The sequence below is a fragment of the Ursus americanus genome, chromosome 24 (genome assembly GCF_024610735.1).
Source record: "Ursus americanus isolate L20-20 chromosome 24, mUrsAme1.1.p, whole genome shotgun sequence".
NCBI classification, from domain to species: domain Eukaryota; kingdom Metazoa; phylum Chordata; class Mammalia; order Carnivora; family Ursidae; genus Ursus; species Ursus americanus.
Genome location: NC_142150.1, coordinates 21,748,256 through 21,770,892, shown reverse-complemented (window position 1 = coordinate 21,770,892; position 22,637 = coordinate 21,748,256). Strand labels below are relative to the sequence as shown.

The 22,637-nt window shown below is 47.5% G+C and overlaps 1 protein-coding gene across 1 annotated transcript in view; it reads left to right on the top strand.

Annotated features, from left to right (window-relative positions):
- Nucleotides 1-4,048: 4,048 nt before the first annotated feature.
- SLC1A2 (solute carrier family 1 member 2) overlaps nucleotides 4,049-22,637 on the top strand; it is a 146,590-nt gene continuing 128,001 nt past the window's right edge. The window contains exon 1 of the mRNA XM_045808503.2: nucleotides 4,049-4,121. Within this exon, the coding sequence (XP_045664459.2) occupies nucleotides 4,105-4,121 (17 nt within the window). The 5' untranslated portion in view covers nucleotides 4,049-4,104. The remainder of the gene's footprint in view (nucleotides 4,122-22,637) is intronic.

Below are 22,637 nucleotides of genomic sequence, written 5' to 3'. Positions count from 1 at the left end.
TCGATCACCTGGGGAAGTTTTTTAAAAATACCAGTTAAGGCTCCACCGCAGGCTGATGGAACCCAATCTCTGGCAGGTGGCCTGAGCGTGGTTATTTTCTAAAGAGCTCTCTCGGTGCATTCTAATGGGCGGCGAGTGTTGAAAAGCATGGCTCCGGCTTGCTTTAAAAAATGAAGACCTGGTGGGACTGTTGGTAGGGGCTCTTCAGTGTGAGGCTAAAGGGGGTTTGTTCCTCCTGGCTAATGGTTATTATCCAGAATTGTCTGTGGTCTAGTCCACATAATTTAATAGGTCTTGTCTCCAAGAGCAGCTGAATGCAAATGTGTCTCCAGCGTAGGACGGGATGTCAGGGTTCCCAAGCATGGTCACTTGTAGAGAAGGTGGGACCCCTTTTCCCATGTCATCCGGCCATGCTTGATTATTCACAGGCATTCTCTTAGGTTCTCAACACCGAAAACACTTGAGAGTGGATTTTTAAGTTTATTTTTATTGATATAGAATCGACATATAACATTGTTTAAGGTGCACGATGTGTTGATTTGATACATTTGTATATTGTAATGATCACTAGGCTTAGCTAACACCTCTGTCATGTCACATAATTACCATCTCTTCTTTTGTGGTGGAAATAATTTATACTTAGTCTCTTAGCAACTTTGAATTTATAAGACAGTATTATTGTCTATCATCACTTTGCGTGCATTGGATCTCCAGGTTATTTACCTACTGGTTGCAAGTTTGTACCCTTAAATAACATCTTCCTCTTCTCTCACCCATTAGCCCCTGGTAACCACCATTCTACTCTGTTTTTATGAGTTCTGCTTTTTTATTATTTATTTATTTATTTGTCAGAGAGAGAGAGAGACACAGAGTGAGCACAAGCAGAGGGAGCATCAGGCAGAAGGAGAAGCAGATTCCCTGCTGAGCAGGGAGCCTGATATGGGGCTGGATCCCAGGACCCTGGGATCGTGACCTGAGCTAAGGGCAGACGCTTAACTGACTGAGCCACCCAGGCGCCCCCAAGTTCTGCTTTTTTAGATTCCACATATAAATTATACCCTACAGTATTTGTCTTTCTATGTCTGACTTGCCTCACTTTGCATAATATCTGAAGATTATTTTTAGTTTTACTTTATTTTATTTAATTTTTTATTTTTTATTAACATATTATGTATTATTTGTTTCAGGGGTACAGGTCTGTGATTCATCAGTCTTACACAATTCACAGCGCTCACCATAGCACATACTCTCCCCAATCCTAAGACTGTTTTTTAATTGGATGGTTTAAAAAGTGAAAACAGCTCCATCCCCTTGCCTCTGTCCTTTATTTACTCTGTGTTTATATTCTGCCCGGTGCTTTGTTCTTGGTGGTGGGTGAGCCCTCATGAATGCTGCCACTTGGCCCTCCATGCCAGTGTGCAGATACTGAGGGATTATAACGGAGGAGTTCATTCACACTCATCTTCAGAGGGGTGCTGGAGGGCTGCTGGGATCATTAACAGCTAGGCCTGGGATAGATTCCCGCGGATTTGTTCTCTAGCTCCCACCCCAGTAGAAAGGGAAGTAAAATCCCTAAATTATAAAGAGAAAATGAGACTGTAGATGTCCTAAACCTGATAATTTTAGATATAAAACCACACATCTACCCTTGGTAGGGCTAAAGAGAAAGCAGGGTCAATCATAACATGAAGGCGCAAGAAGGTAGGTTTTCACCTGCAAATTATTTTTAAATACATGTACCAGATTGCCTTAATTGAACACAGATCAATAGATTCATTTAATAACTGCAATTTTAAAAAGAAGATGCAAAATTAGGATGGTTGTTAAGTAAAGGGTCCCAGGCTGATAAAGATCTAGCTCTGGTTGAGATGATGGGGCAGACAGGAAGAGAGGAGAGCAGAGGGAAATCGAGACATGGGGCAAGGTATGGACACACTCAGATATGGAGAAGGAGGGTGAAGGGAGGCAGTGAGCAGAGATTTACTTATTTATTTAATTTCTATTTAGTTCTTGTCTCCTCTTCGTGTATTTCTCCCATCTGCCTATTCATCCTTGGATATTGTGCTCAAGAAACCATCCTCTGGGGCCCCTTAGATTTAACGGAACAATCTTGGAGGTTTACAGGGTGCCAGACTTTAAAGCGCTTTGCCTATCTTCTACATTTCGTTTCCTTCTCTTAGCACTGAGAGGTTGGGAAGGTTACTCCCATGCAGCCTATGGGATGAGGAGAAGTTGAGGAATTTGCCCCCATTACTCCACTGGCAGGTGGTGACGGACCCCAGCTCTGGCATACCAGTGCCTGGCATGTAACCACGCCGCGATCCCTGTGGGACTCCGCTCCCCTGGCACCGTCCCGGGGAAGAACTCAAGATTCCGGGTGGCCAGCCGCACTCTGACAAGGGTCCGCACAGCCGCGGGACTACAGAGCACCTCCCCAGGGCACAAAACTGGGGAGGCAGCGAGGCGTGGACACTACTAGGGCGCAGGGGTTCCGTGACCCCGCCCGGAGGAGCCGGGCAGGTTCCCAGCGACGAGCTAAGCACCGCGGACATCTCCCGGGCGCCTTTACCCTTCGCAAATCTGTCACGAGAGCCTGTTTAATTCTCAGCGCAGCCCTGCAAAAGGGGGGGGTTATTTTTGGTCCCATTTTCCAGACGAAGTAAAGTGAGGTTTCCCCTCCCCGACAGTCACAGCGTCCAGCAGGTGGTGGGGCTGTAGGTGTCTGCTGTGTCCCAAACATAATAAAATCTGCCGGGATTTCGTCATTATTATGCAAAGCCGGCGGGGAGGCTCCGACCCTCCCCTGCAGCAGCCCATCTGTCTCCGTGAGCCGCCCCCGGGGCTCAGAAGCCTAAGGCGAGCGGGAGTGGGTGGAGACGCGTCCCCCGCCGCTAGCCTGGGCAGTGTCCCTGCTCCTAGCCAGCCAGCGCCCCTGAGGCCAACCTCCCAAGGTTTAAAAAAAAAAACACCGCCTCCCCAGCACCCCGTCCGCCCGCCCGCCGTCCCCCCGGGAACTGCATTAATATTAATCCCGATGAATAATTGAAAGCCAGAGATTTATTCGGGCCGCGGCGGGGGAGGGCGCGCAGCTGGGTTCGGCTGGGCCCGGCACCCGGGACGCCGGAGGATGGGGTGGGTGTGTCGCCCGCGAGGGTGAGCTTGCAGGAGAGCGCGGCGCCGGAGCCCGGGTGCCAAGGAGCGAGGGGGAGCGCCGGGAGTTGCTCGAGGGAGGCGAGAACGGAGGGGCATCCCAGGTCTCCGGGCCTTGGCCTGCGCTTCGCCCGGCGCGGGGTGACCCGGGGCCACGCGGGCTTGAGGGGGAACAATAGCGACTCCTTAGATCCTGGGCTCCTTCCCGGCGACCAGCGGGGCCTCCTTTCTTATTTGGCTCATTTATGGCGAGAGGCCGTGGAGGAGGGGGTGTGGGGGGCGGGGAGGCACGGGAGAGGAGGGGCCGCGTCTGGGGACGGGGGGCGAGGGGGCGGCAGTTAAAGGAGTCTCCCGAGGCGGCGGCGCGGGTGATGTCAGCTCTCGACGAAAATAGAGAGGGATCGCCTGCAAATCCCCAGCTGCGGCTGGGCTAAAGCTCGCAATCCCTTCCCGGCGGCGCTGAGCCAGGGCGCAGCGGCCACCACCGCCTCCCCCGGCGCGCACACACCCGCACACGCGCGCACGCACGCACACACTCTCCTGCACAGCCGCGGCACACCCCCCTCCCCGGCCTCCCCCGCCGCCCGCCTCCAGCCCGCGCTCGGCCCATCGCCGAGCCTCGAGCCGCGCAGCACGCGCAGGTGGCGGCGGCGGCCCGGCGGCCCGGGGGCGGCGCTGGCTCGGGGAAGCCACCCCCAGCCCCCCGAGCGCCCCGCCGAGAGCCGCCGAGGCGGGACGCGCGCGGAGGAGAGCCGAGCCGCGGCTTAGCGCCCGCCGGAGCCTGCCGCGCGGGCTGAGGCGCTAAAGGGCTTACCCGGGAGGGGGGTGGGAGGCGGGGAGACGCTCCCCGTTAAATAGCGCGCTCCACCACTCGCTGGCGCTCACGCCGCGCCCGCTCGCCCTGCGCCCGCCGCCGCCGGACCGCGCCGAAGAGGAGGGGGCGTTCCCCAGACCATGGCATCCACGGAAGGGTGAGGGGGCTGTTCTGCCGACCCGCGGGGGAGCGGGCGCGCGCGGGGGGTGGCCCCTCAGCCGGGATGGGGACCCGGAGACGTCGGTGCTGGGCCTCGGAGACGGTGGAGGAGCGGTGGCTTGGCTGGGGGTGTGGGATGGTGGCGAGGGGATTGGTTTTCCTTGGCGAAGCTAGCTGCTTAACCCTCTGAAGATGCGGGGGACAGGCGACGGTTTTATTTGAATTAAAAGAGTACGGTGGAGGTGTGAAGAAGAGTCCGACGAGGAAACGCTCTTGAGGTTACTTTGGACATTTAAAAGCGGGACGGGATGGGGCACGGTGTGAGCGGCAGACATTGCCCCGGGGAAGCCGCGCTCGGAGCGCGGCGCGGGCTGGAATGTGGGGACCGGCCCCGGATGAATGAGCCGGGACCGGGACCGGGGCGGGGCGAGCACCCGCGCGCGCGCGGCCTTGAATGTCAGCTTTGCAGAGTCGCGGAGCAGATGCCCGGCCTGCACAGATCGCACCTTGTCCTTGGATGGCGGAATCTCCCTGGCCAGCTCTAAGGAAGAGTGGAAGAGATTTGGGTGCTTCCCGGGAAGAGGCGGGAAAAGAAGTGATTTGGGGCAGGGACAGGAGTCCCCAGATGCCAGCGCGTGAAGCGCCGGCTTCCCCATTCTGCCTGGGGCAGTGGAGTCCTCTCTTGCCTCAAGAAGCGGCAGTTGGAGGGGGAATGTTCCAGTGACAAATGACAGCTGTCTTGAGTAAGAGGGAGATGGGGCTGCAAGGGGCAAAAGGATCCCTTGAGTACTCACACCTCAAAGGAAGTTTCCAGAACAATGTCCCTGGATGAGTATTTCCCAGGAAACTTTTCTGGCTTGGCAGAACCCGAAATAGGGATAAAAGGACTGATTGGGGAGGTCAGCTCTTTGGTTCATTCACGAAATTGCACTAGCCACTTGCAAGAGATCACTGGATCCAAGCTGTGTGGAAAGCAGCTCCTCTGGGCCCTGGTGAAGAATCCTTGGTGCGGGCACTTTCCATAATTTCTCTCTAATAAATTTTACCAATGCCACAGGCTTGTTTTGGGGGAAAGGCTAAGTAGGAGTAAAGAACTGGTTCCAACGTCAGATCTTTAGATTCCAACCTCCAACAAAATGAAGGTATTTCCAAAACCATCTCTCTGTGTTCCGAAGGAGCTCATCCCTTTTCTGTCCCCGGTAGTCCTTCCGAGGGAGTCTGGAACGTTATGGTAGCATGAGATTTCTTCTCTCTTTTCATTCTAACATTTCAGCAGTGTGGACTTTTTTTGATGATTATTTCTCCAAAAAAAGATACTCCAGAAAGACACATGTGTACAAAAAAGGTGATACATTGTACTAAAGCAGAGATGTGGAATTAAATATTAAGAGCCCGGATGGCTCAACCTCAGAGTATTTCCCTGCTGAATCAGTCTTTCATATTAAGAGAGACATAAAGGCATTTCTGGCTGCCTTCGTGGCCCTTTAGACTTACCCTGCGGGTAAAGACTAGGTTCAGAAACATCTGTGAAAGAGGTGGTTGCTGGGCGTCTTTCAAATCTTGCACCCAACTCACTCCTTATTTTGATAGCTGGACAGGGAAGGGAAAGGTTCAGGCAACAACAAAGACCCCTCCAAGGTGTGTATCTCACCTCTGCCCTAAATGAGAGCTGTGAAATGATCTGACATTAAATACAGAGCAGAAGTGATTTTCAGTATTTTTAAGATTCACAGTCAGTTAATGCCGTATCTGTGCACTGTGCGTAGTTAAGAAAAGATGGGCCAACCCCCCCCCCCTTGTATTTAGGAGATGAAAGAAGTGAAAAAAATTGAAAGGCTGGGAAACATATAGCAAGATCTATTAACCATTATCACGTAAGAACAGTAACTGAGGAGCAGGTGACATTTTCAGAAGCCCAGGTCTTTCTCCGTCTCTTCCTTTCTTCCAGCTTTTCTTCCAGGAGCGTTTACCGAGTACTTGGGTCGACCTCACACGGAAGGCGCTGTACAGGGATACAAACACACAAACAGCCTGAGAGCTGGCTTTTAGAAGGTCGGCTCCGATCAACGATTAGTAAATTGTTCGTATGGTTTGGTGAGATTCTCTTGCCTCTTCTCACATCTTTGATTAATGTGCCTTATAAACAGAAGTTCACGGAGAGTCCTTAGGTCAGTTGTCTTTGTTGGCTTTTGCTTTCTGCCAGTGTTGAACCTGTTTCTCTGTAACACATTGCTGAGAAGGAAGCAAAAATAGCAATACAGTTATATGTTTTCAATACCTGTATTTGCAGTTCAACTCTGATTGAGAATGTTTGAGAAATGGGAGAGCATAGTAAACTGGCCATCCTGGTTACCACGCCTTTGGTGATAACAGTTACTGTCAAATACATGTGCCGATTCCCAGTTAGAAGCAATAGTGACATCTTAGGTTTGTTTAGCACCCGGCTTGCAAAGCTCATCACATTTGATTCTACCAATGTCTGTGAAGTAGGTGGTCCAGTGAAAATGGACTTTAAGAATAAAATGGTACAGAATGTAATGTCATCTTTCCGGGAAGATTCCAGGACTTGGCAGAACTTTGGGGTTATCACCTGGAAATGTCAGTTATCATTGAAGAGTATACGAGGCATGTTTAGCACAGAAGGTTATCGGCTTTCTGTCAAACCTTTGGGATACACACCCTGCAAATTGCCGTTTGGAATATTCTTGTTATCAGCCTGTGCGCTCAGTCTTTGCCTTCGCAAAGTACACTCAAAGGCGGTTGGGTTATTTGAGGTTTCTGATTATTTGGAACTGGGATTACTATATCCAGTTTCCATAAAAGTCAGCAGTGGACTCTTTGGTAGTTCCCAGGCCCCAAGAGGTATTTTCTTGCAAAGCAAAGTCTAATTTGATAGTTGAGCATTCTTTTTTTTTTTTTCCTGGCTCCCCGACATGGCTAGAGTTACGGTTTTAGGTCCCTGACCCAAATTGGAAAGAGATTATAAGTAGTTGGTGGCAGACAGGCTAGGGTCAATTATGGACTGAGTTATATCGGAGTGTCTAGATGTTGTGGACGTGGACATTTTAGAAATACGTTCTGGGGGGTGAAGGACTGCTAAGTCTCCACGTCTGTCAGGAACCCGCAGCGTTCTGTCTTCTGATCAGTTCCCAGGAGCCAAGGGGTCAGGGCGAAAGCCAGCCACAAGGGCTTGGGTTTCAGTTTGACTAAGAAAGCAAATGAAACAGAAAACTGCTGACAGCAGGAAAACCCTGGCAAGAGAGACCTCTGGATTTATTATTTCAAGCAAACAAAAGCAAAACATAAAGATTGCCGTCTCCCTCCTACCCTGGGGGACGAGGTTGAGGTCAGTGGGAGGAAGAGCTCACGGAGTGGACTTATTGGAAAGCGAGCGGAGGGCATGGGGTTTGGGGTCTGGAGGGGTTTGCATCTTGCATGCCTCGGGCTTTGCTGCCGTCTTCATTTCTCATTTTGAAGAATATAAGAGTCAGCCTCCTTGGGTAAAAGAGATAATAACGGAATTATGAAAAAGCCATTTCATGTGTACGAAGACAGCCTCTTGTGAGGGACCGGAAGCTGAATTCCAACACAAAACAATTTCTAGACCCAAACGAAACTGGATTTCCACCAAATGAACTGAAGAGCCAGGGTGTTAAAAAACCAAAGGACGGGTCTGCGCATCAGTATCAATGGCCGCTTCTTCTGCTCTTTTATACAACACAATTAGGCACTGTCTCCTTTCGCTTCAAATTTAAGGAAATTGTCAGACAAGGAAAAGTGCCTAAGAGATAGTGCTTCGGTTGCAGAAAATCAGCAATATTTAACGGCTACGAGTGAAATTCCTGGGTCATTGTGCCATAAATCCTACAGATCCAGGATTGCAAAGCTTTTCACAGTTTGAAGCTCTACACAGGTTGATTGCAATGTAAATTCCCCGTCCCCACCCTCCTCTATGACTGCATTACTAATGCCCAGATGTCTGGTTTTCCCCCATTTAAAGGCAAACTAAATTGTCTTCCATGCTGATTTTTCCCCCAAGGGACTGGCTAGTCCCTCGGAACTAACTGAATCTACTCTTCATTTCAATGACCTGCGACAATTATTTTAATCAAAAAGACACCAATAATTTAAAAAACCTGCTAGCAATAGTAGACAGGAGTATTCCTCTCTAGGTAAAATTTTAGTTTTGCCTGCATTTTAAGAACTTGTCCTTGAAGTCGGAAAAAAAAATCAGACAAATGCCATATACCGCCTTGCCTGCAGACTTCCCTCCTTGCTCTTAACAGCTTGTTGGGGGCAAGCAGGATGTTTCATAGCAAGGGTTTTAGAATCCAGATTATGGCAAATCTCTTTATTTCCCAGATCCTGGGCGTGCTCTCCCCTCCCTCTGCCCGCGCCTCACCCCTCAGCGCACCAAGTGCCAAGTCCTTGGAATGAATTCATTAAAGGAGTGTTTAAAAATACCTCATTGCTCCCGTCTCCACGTGCTCCATCATTGATTGGAGGCAGATGGGCGGCATATTTGTCAGTAGAGTAGAAAAGGACTAGCATCTCGTTATAAATCTGTCTGGTTGGCTTCAAGTGATGGCAGAAAAGACAATGGGCCAGGGATATCAAAGGCAAATGGCGAAAAGGGAAGATCCTCAAACTTTTAAAAAGAATAACTCATTTTCTTAGTGCTTTGGCGTTTTTTTCCCCCCAAAATGGTTGTTTTTCAATGGTGTTGCTATTTATTTACTTATCTTTCACTGATGGATTCATCTAATTTTCCATGTAGACAGGTATGACGGCTGTCTGCTGAACCACCGCCTGGTGTTTCTGGCAATCCTGGGAACCCCTTTGGATTATAGGCTCCTTGAGCAAGGGCTGTCCTTTAATAATGGGATGAACTCTGTTTTGGTGGCTGGGCTTGGTCTGTGTCAATCCTGGCTCCCTCTAGGATACAGGATGGCTCATGGTAAAGACGTGGAGTGCCGTCCCTGGAGACAAGGAGGGAGAGGTTCCCCCTCCCACACACCCCTGTATGTTAGAGGCTTCACCATCACCACCGAGAGTACTTTCTTCTGTGACATTTGGTCAGATGTGCCATCTGTCCCTCGCCCTTCGTCATCTGGCACGGGACTGTCTCTCGTGTGCTCCTGCCATCCCGGGTTCCCAGGCGCCGTGCTCTCAGGATCACAGGGCTGGTGGCGAGGTTGGAAGTGGGTCTGGGGCTCGTCTGCATCCCAAGCCTTGCTCTGCCCACAGCACTAGCCCTGAGGGACTGGGTCACTGCAGACTGTATGGGGCCCCCAGACAAGTATGTGTTGACTTACGCAGGGTTTTGAAAATGTTAGAATTATTTGCTTATAAACCTCTTTCACCTAAAGAAGGAATCCTGATTCTGGCTTCTGGCAAACATTGGGAAATTTGATGGCAAAGGATGCGTCCTTTTGTATTGGTACAATTTATTGAGCCCTGTGTTGTTTTAAGCATTTTATATGTATTGTCTTATTCAGTCCCCACCACAGCGTGATGCACAAGGACTATTATGATCCCCATTTTACAGATATGGAAATTGAGGCATGGAAAGATTAAGGAACTTGCCCAAGTTTTCACAGTGAGTGAGTGGCAAAGACAAGCTGTAAATCCAGGCAGGCAGGTTCTGGCACCCTGGGTCCTAACCGTTAGACTACACTGCTTAGACCCACAGGACTGAGGTCAGCTGGGGCCAAGTGGCTGTTCCCTGAGACAGGGCATGTGCCTTTCAGGTTGGGCACAGTGTTTTCTGAGATTCCTGGCGTGTGTTGCCTGCTCGACCTCTAACCTCTCTAAGGCAGCTCTTGAGAGAATGAGAGCTTGGGTTCTGTCCTCTTCTGGACTGTCACTGCCCAGTGGCTGTGAATTGGGAGAATTCTTCAAAACCCCATCTCTAGGACATTTTCATGTCCATTCCAGCTACTTTTTCTTATTAACCTTTTAACCACTACCTTCTTGTTATTTCCTTTAACTTTGCTCTGGGTTGTTCTTGATGATCAGATCTTTTGTAATTATCGGTTGTCAGGATGCAGGTAACACAGTCTTATCCAGAAACCGGGCTCTGAAACAGGCCAGCCAGGGCATGACCCCAGGGGTCCCATCCTTTGGAATGCTGAGCCTCGGGCATGCACTTCTTAGTGGCAAATGTAGCTGAGTATTTCATGGCTCTGCAATTTATCCTTTCCTGTATGATTTCAAGTGTAGAGGTTTAGGGTTGTGACTTACCCACTTTCCTAAAACAGCTGTTACCCTGCCCTTTTAGGAGTAGGGCTGATATTGTTGTTTTTTGTTTTGTTCTGTTTTGTTTGCAACATATGCAAACGGTGATGACTAGAGATGTTTTTTAAATCAAGGAAAACATTTTTTTCAGAGGTCATATTGCTGTGTATTTAAGCACAGTTTGCTGGTCACTCAATAGGTGGCAGTAAATGTCAACACTTTGTCCAGACTGGTGGTTTGACTCCCTTTGGAAGCCCCTGGGTTCTTGGGGACTCCCAACTCCCACAGCATTCCATTCCTTTTTCATTGAAAAAAAAAATGTCTTCACCAAGTATATCATTTAGTGTTTGTGAGACAATTGGCATATATCAACAGTGTTCATAGAGATCACCATAAACAAATAAAAATAGGACCATTCATTTGAATTTATTCCACGTCTGTGTGAATATACATATATGATTTCATTAAATCCTTGGAAAATTCCTATGGCATATTATGCTCATTTTACAGATGGAGAAACCGAAGCTTTGAGGAATTCTGATTTTATGCTGTTATTGGGTGCTTTTTTCCCCATCTAATTCTATTGTGTTTCAAAGTATCCACATTTTGCAGTTAATTCACATTTCCTTAAAATTTCACAGGCGTTCCCTATGTTTGTTTTAGCGCAAGTGGGTGGATCCAATCATTTTGGTCAAAGGTAACAAGATAGCCCAGTGTCCTTGCAAAAAGAGATGATAAAGAGTTTAAGAGACAATGCACAAGAAAGAAGACAGTGATTACAGAGAAGTTAACTTATGTGACATTAAAGAAGATGCCATCATTTTAAAAAAAGAGGGAATTAGTTTAGGCAACTGAGAACAATGGTCAGACCCCAGCTTGTAGACATCAAACCAGAGAATTTCAAGGAGAAAACGCAGTTGCAGGGCATGGAGGGAGATAAGGTAAAAGAAGACGGATAAAACAAGGAAAGCATTCTTTTCTTTTGGGTATCAGGCAAAGCCAACTGCCTGTACTTAAAGGGCAGTTGTGATCTGATAACCAGCTTTGTTAGGAAAGTGGATGAAGGTCAACGTGAACAAAGCACAGTTAGATAAACTTGTCTAGAGGTGAAATGGATGGATATCAGCTGACAACACTCATCTCAGACACGCGGAGTGGACGAGTGGACTCGTGGTCCCCGGGGAATGGGTTCCGCTCTTATTTTTTTATTTTGGTGGAACACAGGGTCTAGAAAAAAGTGTCAAAAATAAGTTTGGGACTAATTTCTAAGAATCGAATAGAGAGTAATGGAATTATAGACCGAATCTCTTTCCCTGGTGTTTCTCTGGGAGTCAAAGTCATCAATCAGCAGACAGTAGTAAAATCATCCTAGGATAGAAGCTCGGAAGGGATCATTGCTTGTTGATCATGATTAATTGCTAACATTTCAGATGAAGAGCTAATCATTTGTCGAAGTTTATATATTAGTCTGAGAATATTCGAATTTGGATTCTTTTCAAGACACTGATACATTGGGTTTGAGGCATTGTTGTTGGTTGGTCTGGGAAGCACTCTGAGGTGGAGACTTGAGTGCACGAAGTTTATTGAGCGGAGCTGGTGGCATAAATCCCTGTGGAAGGGGGAAGGACGCAAGGGTGGGCAAGGGGAGAAATGGAAACAGTCACATCAAAGGGCTCAGCCCATCCCCCAGGAAGCTCTGGTGCGGGGATGGTGCTTCAGAATGATCCTGCCTTGAGAAAAGAGGTCTGGCCTTTCTACCCCTGCGTCAACCAGCCACGGGATCTGGGCTGGGCTTGGGCAGTGGGCATGGCCCTAGGTGAGTACAGGGCTAGGCTTTAGAGGGCGCTATAGTTGATAAGTTGATAAGTCCCTTAGCAGCACTGCCAGCGGCTGGGTAATAAATCTCAGAGTCTTGAAGGTGGGAGCATGGGAGTCTCCGCGGCACGCCGCAGCGTCCATTAGTGACTCCAAATTCAAACATCTGAGAGATAATAAAATAATGGGCACAGTTGCCTTCAATCTGCATATCCAGGCCTCCGCAAAGCTATTATCTGGAATAAAATGCTGTACCGTAGACGAGTATGTGGTTGGGGAAAAGGGGCGGGGAGAAGATGCGCTCTAGTGGCAGGGATGGCAAGAATGAGTGGGCATCGCCCTGTCCAGGTTTAGCTGCGACCCACGCAGCCCCCACAGACAGATGACAGAAGCCCTTCTCTGCACTCCAGACCTGCCAAAAGTTTCTGGTGCAGCAGGAGGATGGTTATTGAAATTGCTGCCTAGGGAAGGGTTCTCAATTCTTGTTACTGGAAAGCGCCAGAAGGAGCAGTAGATAAATGTACTGGGAACTGGAGTATAGCTATTATCGATGCTTCCAGTGTTGACAGCAACTATTTCTATATTCCTACTCGTATATTTCCCACGGAGTCCTTACCTTGGGAGAAGGTGGGCAGTGAACTGGATAACCCCTTTCTGGACTATCTACCTGAGTTGTTCTATTGATTCAAGAGCTCATGTGTTCTGCCCACCTGCAGCCAAAGGTGCTTTTGTGTTGATATGTCTGAGCTCTGTTCCCTTGGCAAATATTATGTTCAGAGATAAAAGAGCACTTTTATACATAATCTAAGGCTTTGTAGATTATACCTCTATGGAGATTTCCCCTTACTCTCTCACCTTAGCTGGCGCTGCTCTCTGAGACCAAGACATTGATTATCAATGTGTTTGTGTTTCTATTAACACACCAACTTAATTCAAATGGCTTAATCGTAGAACAGTAGAAGGTAAAACAAGCTGACTTTGAAAATTGCCTTTCTTTCTTTTCTTTACCTGTTTTATAGAGTTTCAAATCTGTTATTTAGTATAGCAAAAAGATACTGTGCATCTTTCCAGCATTTGGATAAAGACGATACTGTACCCAATCAACGTTTAGAAAATCCATTTTGTACATAGAATTTAACTAGCAGCCAAATGAAGGGGTGTGAGGGATTCACTCTTCACTGTCAAAGAAATTATTTTTAACAAAAATTTTTAACTTTTTGTCCTCTGGATTAGTGGCTGTTTCCCCATAACAGTGACAACAACAATAACAAAAGTGACATTATTAAAAAACCAAAGCAAACAAAAAAAACACCAAAAAAACCCAAAACCCACCTCCAAACTTCAAATATTACAGAATGGCATAAAGTAAAGATGTAAGAATGCCTCCTACCTCAACCTTGCTCTCTAGAATTACTCATTTTTTGCTCTATCCTTTGAGACATTTTTCTGTGGCCATATAAATATTCTGTTGTTTATATGCAAATTGTACCATCCTATACAGACGGTTTTACAGCTTACTTTTCGCTTAATACCTCCAGGTATATATGCATGTGATATATGCATAGATATGCATAGATATGTATGCGTATATATATGTGTGTGTGTGTGTATATGTATGTATATATGTATATATGGTAGTAGTCCACCGTATGGCCATATGATGATTGATTTAATCAATCACTGGCCGATTGACATTTAGGTTATCTCCAAGTCCTTGTTAGAACATTGTTGGGTGGAATGTGACTTGGAGGGGAGGATGAGGCAGGGACACTGAGACAGTTAGGATTCAGGTGACAGCAACGACTCAGGTGGGGGATAATGGTCCAGATGAGTTCATAGGGATGTATTTGCATTACCGGGTTCCAGGGATATTTAGGACTCAGTGACCAAACATATGTAGTTGGTAAGCAGGAGGGAGTCTCTCGGGTTTCTGGCCTAAGCAAATGGAGGTGGGAGAACGCGCCGAAAAGGAATTCGGGAGAGAGATGGCAAGTTTGAAGGAGAAAGTAATCAATTTATTTCAGCACGTTGGGGTAGAATTTTTTGGTGGGACATCAGGTGGGGATGCTTCCCAAGCAGTTGGCTATAGGAGATTCTGGGGGCCTCGATGGAGTGGGATTTATGATCGTAAAGTAAATGAGCTCACTCAGAGAGATCATGAGGCTAGAAAGAAAAATGAGGGGGGTAGTGCTGGGGGAAGAACCCCAGGACGCTCTAGTGTCTATAGATGGGCGGGGTGGGGGCTGATTCAGGGTTCACAGGGTGCTGAGAAATAAGGGGGGAACTCAGAAGAGAGTAGGTGTCTTGGAATGGGAGACAGTGCTCCATGCTATAGAGAGGTAAAATGATGTCAGTACCGGAAAGTATCATCAGAGTCGTCAATTTCAAGGCAATCACGACCTGTGCCTGAGCAGGGTAGGCAAGGCGGTGGCTGCTGTTACCATGTTGGTGTGGGCTGAGAATGGGTGGAGAGAAGAGGAATGGCAATCAAGGGGAGGATGGAAATAGGAAAGTAGATGCAGGAGAGATTGCATTTTGGCTTATTTGTTTCAGTTTTAGGATGTGTGCAATGTAAGCATGTTCCTATGCTAAGAGAAAGGTTTGATTAGTGATGGCACTGTCTTCCTGGGTGCCCTTTGTGGAAGCTGATGAAGGAAAGAATTGGAACCAGAGGGTAATTCATTGTTTGTTCTGGAGGTTCCTGCAGGGGAAGGCAGGATGGCTCTGTGAGTGCTTGGCCACGTTTGCATAGACTTCCTGTTTGAACAATCCCATAGCCCATGGCGTAGAGTAGGACAACTCGGGACAGAGGGGGAGGAAAGGTCACCTGCCTGGACCACCAGAGCTGTGCCTTCTACCCTGGTGACCCATGGAGTGACAGGTGGGGCAGCCAGCTAGAGCGGGATAGATTTTAGTAGTGATTATCTTTATTTTTTGAGATTTAACTTCTGGAAGCCTTTCTAAGTCTCCCTAGCTGGGATTCTTCTCTTTCCCCCTCTCGTCTGCTCAGACAACTTCATGGATCTACTGGAAGCTTCACAACCTCCTAACTTTAAGTTCCTCAACTACCCCCATGGTCTTGCTCACCTACCCTCCACCCACCACCATTCTTCAGTTGGCTGGCATCCTTTTATCCTAGAGTATCCTTCAGTTCTCCATGCGAACACCATTTCCCAGAGGGGTCTTCTCCCATCACTCCAAAAATCAGGTCATCTTTCTTAGCCTCAAATGATGCTTCCTTCACGGCCTCATTTATGGTGTTTAAATATTTATTTATTTACCTTTTCGTTTGCCTCTACCTCCCTCGCCAGCATGTAAGCACTCAGGCGGCTGGTCCATCATCGCCTCCCCCTAGATCCTGACACCATGCACTCAATAAACATTTATTAATTGAATGTGCCTTGGCCTCACCCAGCCTGGGGATGCAGGGAGGGCTTCTCGGAAGAGGTGACATGCGAGCTGGGTCTCTTCCAGGGAGTTTGTTCCCGTTACACTTTGTTCAGCCCTCTCTTACAGCACTTGATGCTAATAGGGTGTGCTATAGTCTTGTCTATGTGCTCACCATCCTGGTGTCTCTCTGAAGATCAGGACTATATTCATTTCTTTGCGCCTCGATTTATCATCATTAGCACAATGCATGTGGGTGTAATCAAGTTGTCTAGCTTGGGAAGGAGCCCTGCTAGGGCATACAGAGGCCAGAAGGGGATTTTTTATTTTTTATTTTTTAATTTATTTTATTTATTTTTTTTAAAGATTTTATTTATTTATTTACAGAGATAGAGACAGCCAGTGAGAGAGGGAACACAAGCAGGGGGAGTGGGAGAGGAAGAAGCAGGCTCATAGCGGAGGAGCCTGATGTGGGGCCCAATCCCATAATGCCGGGATCACGCCCTGAGCCGAAGGCAGATGCTTAACCGCTGTGCCACCCAGGCGCCCCTTAATTTATTTTTGTTTTTATTTTTATTTTTTTTCTAAGGTGGGTGTACCATTTTTTAAAATAGTTTTTTATTATGTTATGTTAGTCACCATATAGTATATCCTTAGTTTTTGATGTAGTGATCCATGATTCATTATTTGCGTATAACACCCAGTGCACCATGCAGTATGTGCCCTCCTTAATACCCATCACCGGCCTAGCCCAATCCCCCACCCCTCTCCCCTCTGAAGCCCTCAGTTTGTTTCCCAGAGTCCATAGTCTCTCATGGTAGGAAAAGAAAGGGAAGAATGAAGGGGAGGTAAACAGAAGGGGGAATGAACCAGAAGGGGATTTTTATTTTTATTTATTTATTTTTATAATGATTTTTTATTATATTATGTTAGTCACCATACAGTACATCCCCGGTTTTCGATGTAAGGCTCGATGATTCATTAGTTGTGTATAACACCCAGTGCACCATGCAATATGTGCCCTCCTGACTACCCATCACCGGCCTATCCCATTCCCCCACCCCCCTCCCCTCTGTAGCCCTCAGTTTGTTTCTCATAGTCCATAGTCTCTCATGTTTCATTCCCCCTCCAGAAGGGGATTTTTAAAAAAAGATTTTGTTTATTTATTTGACAGAGAGAGAGAGAACGAACAAGCAGGGGTTGCTGCAGATGGCAGAGGGAGAAGCAGGCTCCTTGCTGAGCAGGGAGCCGATGGGGGGCTCGATCCCAGGACCCTGAGATGATGACCTGAGCCAAAGGCAGACGTTTAACCCACTGAGACACCCAGATGTCCCCAGAAGGGGAGGGTTTTAAGGGGGCATCGGGACCAAAGTGGAGAGAACATGTCCTTTTGCTTCTTGGGACATGTCCTCTTTTTAAGGTTCTGGTGGTGAATTGAAATCCCGGGCCCAGCGGTCGGTAAGCAGCCTTTTGACTGCTAAGTGTTGCTAGGGTTCAGGTGGGTTACAAGAATAACTAGTGGGGCAGCAGCTCGTCTTGTGAAGCCACAAATGTATTTGTCATAACCAGTCATGTTCTTGTGCTCTTGTCTGGGAAAGATCACAAACTCCTGTCGCTGCTGCTGTCTTAAAAATGCAGTGAAGTTGAATCAGATGAGACGTTTGAGCCCCAGCGCCCCATCTTTCCCAAGGACCACCTGCCTCCTGTCAGAATGATGTCTTTCTTTTCCTTTTCCTTGAGCCTTGTGACGGAGAACAAGGAGAAGCTAGCATGAATATGATATTCAGATACAAAGAAAGATTTAAGTCAAAGATGATGTGTAAATTGCATCGGTGAATAAAATCCAAGGCTCGGTAGTTCAATTCCTATAGAACAGATTTAGAAAAAGAAAAGTTACCAGAACCTGACAACATTGTTGTTAAGTTGACGCTTTTTAACTCTTAAGAGATTCTGTATGCATTTCATCATTCCCAATAGAGTTCTCCTCTCTGGCTTCCTATTGTGGCTGGAAAGAAGAGCCATGAGTCTAGAAATAATACATTTTGTAGTTGGTGTATGTGTTTTCTGGGAGCCTAAAGAAAAAAGTTTGGTGTTTCTCTATTTCCTGAAGTGAAGTTCTTCTCTGGGCTTTTCTGGTGGCGGGACACACTGAAGGGTATTTGTTGTACGCTGGTGGGATAAGGGAATGGGAACGCTGGCGTCTTCTTTCTTGACTCTCAGCGAGCATTCTGAGATTGGGGGAAGGGACAGTTTGTGAGACCCCCTTCCCGCTCCTTATGGGAAAGTCTTCAGCTGAAACTACCCTCATTATCCTAATGGCAAATGCTGGATTCCTCCTGGATTCAGGGCCAGGGCATTCACACTGCGGTGTTGGAGGTAAAAGTAGAATCAAGCCGGGCCACTCTGTTGTCAAGTTTCCTCAGGCAGGGAAGTCATTATTAGTGGGGAGAACCAAGCAGACACGGATCATGTTTGTACTTGATTTGCTTTCTCTTTCCCTCTGAAGACTCTCAGTGGGTTTCCAGGAAAGGAAACCCCAGATCCCACACAATCAGCCCGTAATTGTTCTGCAATCAGAAGGACCAAACCAGTTTGTCCGGAAGGGGGCACTGTGGAGCCCCACGTAGGCGGGCCGTGGGGCAACCGTAATTTTCCCGCAGCTCTGAAGCCAGAGCCAGAGGGCAAATTGTCTCCTTCCCAGGCCAGCACCAGCTGTTGTCTTGGTTTTTAAGAAAGGAAGCCCTACTGCTTTGATTATTTACATTTCAAGTGACCTGGAGTTGCTAAGTCACTGAGGGGACCAGAGCTTCCCCGATCCCCAGTGCTACCCCTGGGACCGGAGGCTGAGAGAGAGTTGACAGCTGTCTCATTTACCATCCTGGTCCTGGGTCCTCGTCCACGTCATCAGCCACCTGGCTACTCCTTGAGAGTCATCAGTGCCGATGGAAAAAGACTCGCTGTTTCCAGACTTCGGGTATGTCCAAACTGGTTTTGTCTGGGTTGTTGACAGACTTTTAAGGTGAAGGGGCGACCATGGGGAAAAGGAGAGGCCTTTAATGAGGGAGAAAAAGACACTCGAGGGATTGAAAAGTACATTTTGAAAGGGCTGGAACGGACCCAAAATAAGCAACGCCAAGAATGGGAGTATGACACCAGTGATCCCTCTTTTCAGAAGGTCTAACCAGCCACCCCAGGAGTCCAGCTTGTATTCCAACCCCATTGGAAGCAGACAACAAAATTAAGACAGGCATGAAAATGCGGGGCGTTTGTTACAGGGCACCCTCCCTTGGGGGGCGGCCAGAGAGGAGTCAGGGACTTAGGTCCCTATGTTTGTCTGAAGAGGGCTTCTGTCTCTATCTTTGAGCTGAGCTGCTGAGGCCGGCCAGTGAGATGAAGACGGTCCCGTGTTTTCAGGCAGCAAGCAAATCATGATTCCCTCCAGCTGTGACTTGAGTGACACATCAGAGCGCATTTTAAATTAACCTTTGAGTGTCTCCTGTCATGGAACCACAGGGTGTTTGTTGAAGAAACAAACGAAAGCAGTCAAAAAACTCCCTGGGTGAGATCTTCACGGTAATAATTCCTGGTTCCTCCTTCAAGAGAATCTGGGGTTGAGGACAAACAGGGAGATACAGGGAAGTAGGGCCAGCTTCACGGGCGTGTGATGGACAGTGGCTCAGGGCCTGAGCTCAGACGGGCCCGAGCTTTGGGTTAATGCTTTGCAGTCACCATCTTGAAATTCTTAACAACAAGGGCCTCATGTTTCCAGTTTGCACTGGGCGTTGCACATTGCGGGGCCAGTCCTGCAGGGAAGCCACACGAGCGCGGGCCTATGTGAAACACTGTCGATGGGGACAGTGAATGTGATGGCGAGGATGACCTTGAGGCTATTCGATCTCTTGCAGCGCACTAAAATATTCCAATAATGAGATCCTTTGCATAAAACAGCTTCTATAAAACCTTATAACCAGTGTTGCCCAGCGATTATAAGAGTGTGTTTTATACTCAGAAAGACCCATGCGAAATTTCCGGTTCCACCAGTTACGGGCAGTGTAACTTCAGGGAAGTTAATGAACCTCTCTGAGACTCCGAGTATTTGTCCGTTACACAGAGACAATATCAGCCAGGTGATAGGGTTTTGGAAGGATTGAGGGAGGATGCGTGTGCAGCACTCCGCATGGTGCCTGGGACATGGAGGATGCCCCGTCGTGGGGACTGCCTTCCTTCTTGAAATAGCATTACTGTCTTACTTTTCGCCTGTTGAAGTTAGCTGAGGCTATCCGCTCAGTCCCCTGACTTTGCAAATTAGATTGTTAACACTCGGTGCATACCCACAGGTATGTTTGCTAATTCTTTCTCCTAGAGCCACAGGTGATAAGATGGGAAAGTGGGTCCTGGACTTCTTTGATCTTACGAGGGGTGTATTTGTATTAGCGTAGGTTTGTTTGAAGGCTTTTCTCCTACGCATGCTTTTAACCCTTGAACTCACAACACTTCAGACTTGAAATGCATGGTGGCTTTTCCTGGGCTCGGTCCCACCAGACACCCCCCACTTTGATGTCAGTGGGAAGCCCACGTTGCACTTCTGACTGACTGGCTGAACCTTCAGGGGGTTCCCACAACCCCCTCCGCAGTTTGATAATGCGCTAGGATGACTCACACAACTCAGGGAAACCCTTTACTTGCGTCTCCCAGTTTATTATAAAGGACACCACTCAGAAGCGGCTTAGAAGAGATGCATAGGACACGGAATTGGGGACAGGACATGGTGCCCTCGCTGGTGGGGAACGCACCTTGATGCGTTCACCAATCCAGAAGCTCTTGAAGGGTCATTTAGGGTTTTCCCTAGAGGTTTAGCTACATAGGTTGATTAAATCACTGCCCGTTGGTGGTGAACTCGGTGTCCAGCTCCTCTCCCCCCGCAGAGGTCGAGGGGGTGGGGCCTACACATAAATAAATAAAACAAAAAATCGTATGTAGCAGCTGAACACTTAAAGATTTCTATATGATTTTTAAGGGAAATCAAGTAGTTAGAAAGACTTCTGTGTTTTTTTTCTTTCCTTTTTCTTTTAATGTTATCTCTGTTAAATTTTTATGAGCCTCCGATTTTTCAAGGGTGAACCTATATGACTTGTGTACCCCTATATGATTTCAGGAGTGAAGCCATATGAGGGCAGCATTCTGTAAGGATGGGGAATTTATCCATAACAAATTCATTCATTATGCAGGAAATCCATACTGGTTAGACACAAACAACATTAAAAAAAAAATAACACCTATCCTGTCCCTAACCAGCGATAAATATCTTTCACATTGGTCTATTTCATTTCAGACTAATGCATATTTACATTTCAGTATTTTTTTTTAAAGATTTTATTTATTTATTTGACAGAGAGAGAGGGAACACAAGCAGGGGGAATGTGAGAGGGAGAAGTAGACTTCCTGCTGAGCAGGGAGCCCGATGCGGGGCTTGATCCCAGGACCCTGGGATCTTGACCTGAGCCGTAGGCAGACACTTAACGGCTGAGCCACCCAGGCGCCCCTACATATCCGTATTTTTAATAAAAATGGAAACATAGCCTACAGATTGACCTATAAACTAATTTTTTGACTTGGCAGTGTGTTATGAACATAATAAGTAAATTGATACGCTTATTTAATTGCTGTACTTTCCATTTCGTGGCTGTATCCTAGCTTCTGAAACCAACCCCCCATCGTCAGATGTTTAGCTGGTTTCAGGTGTTTCACTGTTATAAACATCCTTGTGCACCCACCTATGCACACCTGTCTCGTTATTTCCTCGGGGTAGGCTGCTAGAAGTGGAATCGCTGGGTCAGCTGGTACACACATTTATCCGCTCCACACATAGTTGCCAACTGCGCAGTGTCTGGGCGGGGCTAGGCGATTCGAGTGACTGAATGCAGTTGTCTTTTTGAGTCTACTCCCTGCAGTGTCTACTAACTGTAGTTGACATAGAGATCGGCTCTGGGGTTCACTTTAAATCCTGGCAAAAGGAATTGAGCCACCTGAGCCAGGTGTAGACGAAGAAATGTTTTTTCTCTGCACTTGGTTAAAAAAAATGTTTTTTCCCCTGTCTTGGCTCTGTATATGTTAGGTAACCTCTTTCACATTCCACATCAGTCTAGAGTAAAAGGATCACATTCTTTTTGTTTCAGGGCTTTTGTGCAAATTGTAGAACGTTCTCATGATTTCCTTTTCCATAACAGTGCAGAGTTCATACTGCATTTCTAAGGGGTTAGCTTTCTTCTAACAAGTGTTTTTTGTAAAAAAAAAAAAAAGAAAAAAGTGGCTCTTCTTACTGGGGCGGGCTTCTTCCTTTTTGCACTGCCCTTTTGCTTCCCCTGGAAGGAGCCGAATACCCCTTCTAGTTCGAGAACTAGTAGATGGTCTGACAGCTGGAGAAGGCATCCTCTGCAGTGCAGACCCTGCTATGCGAGGTTTGCCTCTCGCGTCCTTAACCTTCCGGTCTCAAGGTCCGGCCCTGCCCCTACCCCAGCCCCCTCCCCGCCTCCAGCTGCCGTCATCTGGATTATGTACTCAGGTTTGATGAGGTGACACCTACCTAACGCTCAGGCAGGGAGAATCATCCAGTTTGGCTTCATTATCCAGGTAGGTCAAGCTCAAGGTGTTGGGTCCAAGTAATTAAAAGTGCTTGCTTTAGTTTCCCATCTCGGGAAATGCCGGTAGGGGGCTCAGTTAAGTTGTTAAAGGCCAACTCTTGACTCCCTTGCAGCTGAAGGGAAACTACATGGGGAGGACAGCGATTCAGGGAGTCCGGGAAGAAGAGAGGGGAGTGGTAAGGACATGCTCAAGGTCAACGTGGATGGGGTTGCTCTTTCCAGGCTGGTGGGCAGAGATTGTGGCTGAACATTATGATTCTGTAAGTAACTTGCAGCCTGCGAATAAATGCTCACAAAGTCTGGCCCCGATCTGGGTAGTGAACCAGGCATGGGCGGCTCTGCAGGGCTAATGTGGCGTCCTTCTTTCCTGTTGGCGAGGCTCTGAATGGGCTCTCTCTAAAATGCAACATATTCTGTTCTCGTGTGTTTCACAG